This window comes from Pomacea canaliculata, linkage group LG4 (assembly GCF_003073045.1).
Source record: "Pomacea canaliculata isolate SZHN2017 linkage group LG4, ASM307304v1, whole genome shotgun sequence".
NCBI classification, from domain to species: Eukaryota; Metazoa; Mollusca; class Gastropoda; order Architaenioglossa; family Ampullariidae; genus Pomacea; species Pomacea canaliculata.
Window position 1 is genome coordinate 7,189,889 of NC_037593.1, and position 9,068 is coordinate 7,198,956.

At 38.3% G+C, this 9,068-nt stretch overlaps 1 protein-coding gene across 3 annotated transcripts in view; it reads left to right on the forward strand.

The window, feature by feature from the left end:
- LOC112562356 (calcium-transporting ATPase sarcoplasmic/endoplasmic reticulum type-like) overlaps window positions 1–9,068 on the forward strand; it is a 48,552-nt gene that overhangs the window by 35,327 nt on the left and 4,157 nt on the right. The window contains exon 26 of one of the 3 annotated variants that reach the window (XM_025235588.1): window positions 8,995–9,057. The exons of the other annotated variants lie outside the window; for them this stretch is intronic. Coding sequence (XP_025091373.1) covers window positions 8,995–9,014 — 20 coding nt within the window. The 3' untranslated portion in view covers window positions 9,015–9,057. The remainder of the gene's footprint in view (window positions 1–8,994; window positions 9,058–9,068) is intronic. 3 annotated transcript variants of the gene reach the window in all.

Genomic DNA, 9,068 nt, shown 5'->3' on the forward strand with positions numbered 1-9,068 from the left:
TTAATTTTTTTATTGTATTTATTTCTCCTCAACCTCCTTTTTCTCCTGCTTGTTGGTTTGAGCTTGCTGATTTACCATGCCTTCTACCGAGGTATACCTCATTTAAAGTAAGCTGGACTCATCAGCATCACAGATTAACCAGGTGCATGGAGCGTTAGAGTAAACATTAGTCTAGATCCTTATGCCCCATCTAATTCTTTTCTGTAGAAAACAGAATGTCTGCCAGAGAGGTTAACAAGAAGCCCACTTTTTGACATGGTAAATTTTGTCTTATAAGTTTGCCGCAAAATGTGGTTCAGCACAGCACAAGCTGTGAAATGTTTCCTTGGACCAAAGCTGCAGCTTCGCAGGGCTCAGGTGGTGTTCACTTTTGGCACAATGTACTTGTTGCAGTATTGTTATTGTCAAAAATTACTGGTCCTCTATTCCTGTTTAGTGTGCACTTCATGATCATCTTGATCTTTGGTCTTGTTACACTCATATGTAGGTGTCTGTGAATGCTGCTGTGAAATGAAGTTGGTACATGTTTTCAGGTTTGAATGCTGGTTTCATCCCTGTCTTAAATGAAAACACATTATTTTCAGTGATATCAATCAAATATAGAAATCGCCCTTGTGTGATATCTACATAACTTATTTGTACCATAATTGTAAATCCATCTCATTTTGGATCTCGTGGGGCATTTTCTTCCCTTTTTTGACATTGAGTTGTTCTCGCACCTTAACCCAGCCTAGCACATAGTGCATTGAGAAAGATGTTACACCTTGTCAAGCATTGGATGCTGATGTGTTAGTATGGACTCATTGCCTGGAGTTGAATGTCTTTTCTGAGCTTGGTTTGATTGCTGTGGTTTTGGATGGCGTTTTCCAAAGCTTGTTCTGGCTTGTTAACGTTGAATTTGACCGTCTGCAGATGTTTGGCGCTTTCCATTTGAAAGATTAACCCTTTGTACACCTTTGTTCTTCACCCAGGGTGAATTGTGAGCAGTCTTGGCAAACAGTTGCAGCAATGCTCTTTTCTGGTCATGATTTCTGGTTACTACTGTGCGTCCATTTTCAGCAGCGGTCTTAGTGGAATAGGAAGAGCAGAAAGAAAAGAAAGCTTGCTGGAGAGAGGGGATGAGACCATAAGTTATATCAGGTTTGAGACTTGACCATGGCCATGACCTTTCCAGTGTTTAAATCTAGGGGATGAAGAAGTGTATGTGGGAAGTGCTCAAAGTCAGCACCTTTGTTTTGAAAGCTTGAGAGCAGAAGAATGGTGGGAAGATAAAAATTAGGAGAGAGCGAGCTTGGTGTAACTTTGTTTACAAGAGGTCGTTTACAAGAGAAAGATCCTAAAGCAAGAGTCGGACAACTTTAATAGCCCTGTCCCTAATTTATACACTTTCTTATTTTAAACAATCATGTTGTTTTTGTGTTTTTATCAATTTCATCGACCTCGCAAGTTCTTCTTTCCTTCTTATTTTTGGTTTGGGTTTTTTTTTTTTTTAAATTATTAAAATTTTGTTGCCCCAACTGGATGTTGGTCAGCAGAAGTGGACATACAGCATACAAAAAGACCACTGAATTTTTCAAAATGTAACCAGACATTTATGGACTGTATTTCACAACAGATGTGCTGTCGGTACATGCAGATACAGAAGAGAATTTGTGACTGTATAGTTTTGCTGGAATGATATGGAATTTTATGACTGGAAAGATGCAGAGTTTAAAAAAACAACACATTTTTAGTTTTGCTGCCTAGTCCCTTTAATGTTGTGTTTTGTAATTAGGTAATGTACATTTTATCTTTGAATGTCATTATTGAACTGAACTTAGCAATGACTTTTGGATGCGTGGATGCTGTAGAAGCCAGGAACCAAATGTACAGTGTTGCTTGGTCACGTGTGCAACTGCCGTAGCAGCTGTTGTGACCATGCATTATATTACGTCTTGCAGAGCACTATGCATTATAGACCATGTTGCAACAGTAAGCAGTGCCGCTGTGCAGCTCTTGTTCTCATGCAGATATATTTGTCTTATAAGCATGTTTGTCATTTCACTATGAATATTGTTTATCCTTAAGATAAGTGTGTGGTGGTTTCCTTGTGTAAGAGTTTTTTTTTTCTTTTTAAAGCAAAAGAAAAACTAGCATTGTAAGATTTTATCTTGATCTCATTGGCAAAAAGACTTCGATTTTATATTTTATGGGCAAAGACTTTATGTCACTTAGGACAGAAATTTACTTCTTTTGGTTTCTGCTAATTCTTCCAAGTCCATTTTTATATTTAAAAAAAAGCTTTTGCATTTGAGCAAGTGCTGCACACTTAGTTTTTATTTTGGCATTCCACAACCTTTGTTGATGTTAGTGACAAGACTATAGATGGCATTGTGAGTTTTCTTCCCTGCTGTCTCCACTGGTCAGCATTTTCCACTTATTTTAACTTCAGTGGTTCGGTAGGCTGAGCACCAGAGGGAAGAAGGCAAGCTTTTGTTTGGCATACTTAAGACTTAAAAATAAATTTTTGATGTTGGGGAAATTGCATATATGTTTGAAATGTGGTCTTGCACAAACCCTCAGTGAAAAACTATCAGTGAGAAAATAAAATGAATTCTTTTGCTGATAGATGACCCATAATGCTTTGAACATTATGTATGTGATCTGCATGCACCCTGTGCTAGTGTAATCTTTACCACATGAACGGTAATGAAAACTGCGAAATGTGGGGCAGATTAATAAAACATTCCAGCTGCCTTTAGCTCTCACCTTCTTCCCACTGAAAGGTTTGTGGACAAAGTTTCAAGCCTGCGTGCTAGTAAAGAGAAAGAGGTCTTTCGTTGTGTACAGCTTTGACAACTTCAGTAATTAGTCTGCTTCTTGATATGTGCGTGTGTATGTGTGTAAAGAAGATGCCCATAATGTTGGAGATCTAACATATTTCTTATTTTGTCACCGCTGCCCATCCATTGCTGTACTTTGCTTTTACTTGTTAAGATCATAGTCAATCCTCTGTCTCTTTTGCTTGATTACATTTTGCCATAAAGATGCGGGATCTTTTTTTATATTTCAAGCTTTCATGTTCAGGTGCACAAATATGGATTGCATTGACAAAGTTTGCTGGTGTCTTGCTTTCACAGCATTCTGAAAGTGATTTTCAAAGGGAGGGATGGGAAGGATTCAGTATTTTAGAGATTGGCATGATCTCCTAGGAACTTTTTAAGCTGTTTTTTTTTTTAAATCCCTGCTGGTGTGCTTTACTTACATAGCAAGACTCTCCCTCAGTGTCATCTGCTAGATATGGACAGAAATGTGGAAGAGATGTAACCCTGACAAGACCTGCATGTCAGATGATGTGACATGGAAATAGTAGCATTTTCAGATTAAAAGCTCAGTATGTTAGTGTAAACTTTATGTAATAAGTGATTTCTTAAGTAGCTTTATCTCCAGAACAATGGATATATGCAAAACATTGTTTTCTCTGAAAAAAGCTGAAGGAGTTCCTACTCTCTAAAAGCCAGAAAAGCAAGAATTGCAATTTTCTTTCCTTTTGGAGTTAAGCAGTCTACTGAAAAGAAAGAAAAAAAAGTAGAAAAATTTTAGATAAATTGAACAGTAATGTAAAGCAGTTTTCAGTGAAATTACACATAGTTTCGCTCAAATAGTCCAAAATTTGACAGATGTACAAAAATGTGTGTACTTTTTGAAAGCAGAAATTTTGATTTGCTTGTGAAGGGAATAGATTTTCTGCTGGTTATCGCTTGTTGCATATTTGGAAAGAACAGATAAGTAGGGAGGAGCTATTTCATGTCAGTTATGTCCCCTCGCCATCTTTTCTATCCCCAGTCTGTCAGACCATCATTTTATAAACCTTTACAAGCTTTTTATTTTGGGGACACGTCCATATTTTCCACATCAGCATTTGCATTGAGGGATATCAAAGCATCATGTATCGGCCCTCCTTGCCTTTACATTGTATAGCTCTTAAGTTTTCCTGTCTTTCCCTTCTTATACTGCCTCAGCAACGGAGAACCTTGTCAGTCACCTGATTATTATCAGTTTAGGGTAGCCTGTGCTTCTGTTACTGTACTTGAGTTATTAGCAGAGGGGGAAATATGAACTGTAAAACCTTTGAGGATTGAGGGGTGGGGGGTAAGAAGCAAGCTTCGCCAGGAAAGACATGCAAAAAATGTAATTTTCTGTTGACTCTAGTTGTACAGAAATAAAAACTCATAAATTGTTTATAAACCTGCATGGTGTGTGGGTGTGTTTTTTTTTTTTTTTAAAAAGCAAAAAAAACTTCCTTCAAAAACCTTTTAGTTTGTTTTTTTTTTTTCCCTCTCCCCAAAGAGCTAACTGAAATGGAATTTTGATGGTTGTTGTGAAAGTGTTTAATGAATTGGCAGCATTTTCAAGATCCAAAGCTTGGCGAGGAAGAGTGTGTGCTGGTTTTGCCTAACAAGCAGTGCAAATGGTGTGTTATCCCTCACTCATCATGGAATGAATCCAAAGAAACTGTCCCAGGTATGGTATTATATGCACGTTTGCTTAGAGGAGGGAAGAAGCCAGAAAAAGCAAACTTTGCTTCAACCAAGCTTAACCAGAGAGAGTGGCAAAACCAGCATTTGTAACCCCTGTTGTCTGCATTTCTTAGGCAACCAGAGAGTGGCATTCACCACCAGGACCCGAAGGTCAGAAAAAAAACTAAAACATTAAAAATGTCACACACTGAATCTAGGATAAAAAACTTAATTACTTAAAATGTATTTATTACTTGTCCTATTGTTTTAATAGTATTTTGTGTGTGTAGTAGGGGGAGTGTATGCATGTGGCCAAGTTCATGTGCACATGCCTAGGACTTTAAAGTGCTCACCCCTTAAGAGAATGAGCTCTTTCTTCCGAAAAGCAGTACTAGAAGTTTTGATTATTAATGTATGAAAAGTATCGAAACGGTACATTTGGCCAAAGAATTAAAGTATTAAATCCAGGTACATAACGAAGAAAATAGAATCTACAAATTTTGTTTCGCCATTTGAATCACATGTAATTCTTGGAGAATATGTATAGGTAGTAAACTTACAGTTCGAGTTAAACCTGTTATTCAAAAAAGAGCTTGCTTTCCCATTCTAGAATTAAAAAGATAGTTAAGGGAGGAGGATGTCATTAAGAAGTAATTGCTATGACGAGAGAGAAGGAAGGTTGGTATTTTTCTAACATTTGCCAACATTTACATAAGGCTTGTTTCCCTCCCTTTACTAACCCTTTGTAAATACAAAAGAATCTTTTGCTTGATATGTAATAGTCTCAGTAGTTTGCTCTTGCATGCATGGGCATGTTTGGCTGCTAAGTGCTTAAACCTGCTGCATAATCAACTCAACTACATGAGATATGTTTGTCAGGAGCATGGTATGTCATGTTCTTAATGCTTGTTTTGGGGGGCTGAAGGAAGTGCACATACACATACACAAAGATCTGTGAACATTGTGAAACTTTTGTGCCTGTTTCTTTGTTCATGGTCTGACCATCTTGACCCGCTTGGCATTTGCATGATATAATTATATTGACAACTTCATTCCATTTATCTGTTTTATAAGCATCTTTCCGGTGTCTTCTACTTGGTCCTGAACGCTCCATTAAACTGTATTATAAATAGTATTGAACGTGGCCTTCCCCCACCCCCTTCAATTTTGTTGGCAGTAGAATAAATGTGAAACAGTTCTAGTGCCATTCTGGTATCTTCTCTCTTGCAGTCTCATCATCAGCATTCCTTTCCAATTTATCATTTTGTGCATGTGTGCGTGCACACACACACACGGCAGGAAATCTACTGGTCTGTTTGCTGTGAAATGTTTAGTATCTCTGGATGTATGTGCAGTGACTGTTACTAGAATGCTGGGTGATGTGATTGTAGTTGTTGTCGTAAGTGGGGGCTGGGGTAGCACAGAGAGAGGAGGAGCAGAAAACAACTGTTGCAACAATTTCATTTGATATGAACATTGTATTGCATTTCTTGTGATGGTATCTGTTTCACTATACAGCTGCAAAGCTGTGGTTAGAGTGATTGCTCTTATGATTCCTTTTATTGAATAAATGCAGAAATAAGGATGCTTTAAAGAATAGAGGTGTTAGCAGTATGTTGTTCAGAAGCATCTATAAAATCTAAAAATCGAAACACAAGCATGATGAAATGTTAGGAATTACAATTTGTTGTATATTTCTGAGTATACACATCAGGAGCAGTTAGCTTATTCATTAATGTCAGCGCTATTTCCCGTTTTTGATTGACCTGTAAGAGGGATTATGGGACAGAGTCAGCTAAAATAATTCTGGTCATGGTGGATCCTTTGCTGTTGTGTTTTGTCTGTTCACAAGCTCAGAGGATGATCCTTGATACATTTAGTGATGGTTTAAGAAAAGATTTTTTAAAAAACTTGTAGGATTCATAATTTCACAAGACCATGTACAGCAGGGGTGGGCAATTAATTTTCCCAAGAGGCCGCATGAGAAATTGGGATGGTTTTAGAGGGATGGACTAATATAGTGGGCCGGTCAGAGACAGGAGGTGGGCCGGCCCATGCCCAGGTCTGATCTACAGGGTAACATTTGTGCATGTTTGTGATGGTACACAATGGTCTTTGGTGATAGGATGCCATCAAGATCTACAGTTGAGTAGTATTCCATTGTCTGGACTTCTTTTCCTTTAATGGTTTCTCCATATTCCTATTTTGATAAGTCTTCTCCCCATTCCAGAAGTACAGATAATGTAGTGCAAATTTTAAACTTTTATTCCTGCATCATAAGTTCTCATACATGACTTAGAACCCACAATGATGAACAGTAGCCATCAATGCTGTTGTCATCTAAATGCCAAAGAAAATGATTGGATTGCAAATGAATGTGCATGATCCATTAATTATATGGCAGTTAACTCGTTTTGCCTAGTTTGATGGCAGTGCCGCATTGGTTTTAAAAACTTTGCTGTTCCTCCCTCTCATTTTACTACAACGTACCTCAGTCTTGGGTCATATTGCACAAAGAAAATTATCACCCCCTGACCTTTAAGAGTGACTTTATGCCTCCAACAGGTTTTAAATATTACCTCTTCACTTTCCCACCCATATCCTTGCACTTGGATTTCATGCTGCCTGCTCTTCATCCAGTTTCAGATAATGTCTCCATCACAGTTCCCATTGATAAACAGTTATTTACTTACCTTTGAGAGAGAAAGGGGTTGGTGGCCCTCTTTGGTTCAACATGGCATTGAAAAGTGTGAACTTATTTCTTCTAACCTCAGATTAATAAATTCATTGTGTATCACTTTTCTTCAGACTAAATCCTGGGGTGTGCATGGGCATGTCATTCTAAAAAGTCATGATTTCTTTTACTTTAATCATTTGGTTTTTGAACAGCAGCTTCATAATAGCCTATAGGCTAACTGCTGCCCAAGTCGGGCTCAATGGGCTGCCAAGTCAGGAGACCATGTTGACAGCTTTCAGGAAAAAAGTTTATGAAATTAGTGTTTGAAAGAATAGAGTGATGTCAGTTTTCTCATGTGCGTGCTTATTGCTGAGAAAAACTATTTCTAAAACTGCTTTAAAAATGTTCGACATGTGGTCCCTGACTGGCTGCGTTGGAGTGAATCATTAAATGCAGTGATGTATGTGTGATGATGGCATCTGCCACACTACTGTGACGTATTTTGTGCTTAAGCTTTAACTGGTATTTGAACCCAAGACTTCATTGATCATAATATTTTGTGTTTTTATTTCTTCTACTCCCTTTCCCCGCCTCTTCCAAAACCAAACTTTAATTTTATCTGCCTGCTGTTTTGGAGCAGTTGGATTTTCATAGTTGGCTGCGCAGCTGTGGGGGAAAAACAACTCTTCAGCCACTATCGCATAGAGACAGCTAAACATTTTAAAGTTTTTTTTTTTTTTAAGTTTTCTTTTTTGAAAGCTCTGGGAGAGACATGCTAAAGTAAAACTAAAGAGTCCATCAGCTGTTTACTTATTTCTGAAACTAAGATAATGCAAACACTTTTCATAAAATGTGGATAATAACTGAGTTGTGGAAAAAAATGTTTCTTATTTTACCTGATGCCTTCGACAGGAGAAAATTTGGGGGTTTGGGGGAGCTAGCAGGTGAGAATAACTTTGTAGCCATCATCTCCAGATCTGCAGGCGCAGTGTTGGATTACATTTATGCCTAGCGGTGACTGATCTTATATCAGTTGCATGTCTGAGCTTTTATGCATTTTTGCATGCATGCTGTGCATGAGCGCGCGTCCCTATCAAGTGCCCCGACCCAGTTTAGGTATTATTTGCAGGGTGGAGGTGGTGGGGCATGCTGCGGGTGGAAAAAATTTGCAAGCAACATGGCTTGTTAAAGTGTAGCATTATAATGTTGCCTCCTTGATTCCCCCTAGCATGTTTAACAATCTAACTCCATGGTACACCGATCCCTTTCTTGATGTCTTTCAGGCCACATCATCTGCTACCTCCTTCCCTTCCCCTCCTCCCATCCCACTCTGTTGTTGCGTCCATGTAAATTTCAGTCCTTTGAAGTTTTAATAGATTTTGCTAAGAAAGATGGTGTATGTGTTGATATGCATTACAAATGTGTAGAAAAACTTTTGTCATCTTGGTATGTTTGACAGATTAATGTTAAACTTTAAAGTCATTTGAAAAATAGGTTTTTGTTGACATGAATAGGTTATACTTGAAACAAATCCCAACTAGTTGATAAATAGCTGTCCCAGTACATCTTATACAGTTCCCTGCCAAGGCAATGTATCCAAACTGTGAACTTTAAGATTGAAGCTGGGCTAAACTTTTCAGCAAGCTACACATAAAAAGAACCCTTTTCACGCAAAATGTGAAGAGAACCTGTTTACTTGGTTGCATAATAAATGGAGTATGCTTAATAGATAATAACCCTGACTTAAGTTTGCTGCAAGCAGTCTGCTGAGAGGGGGAGAACACCCAGTGAGTCAAGCTTATTGATGGACTCTTGCAGATTACCCAGGCTTCTTTTGAGGACGCCCTTACCAAGCCAGTGCAGCCGACCACACCTCTGCTGGTACATGTGCA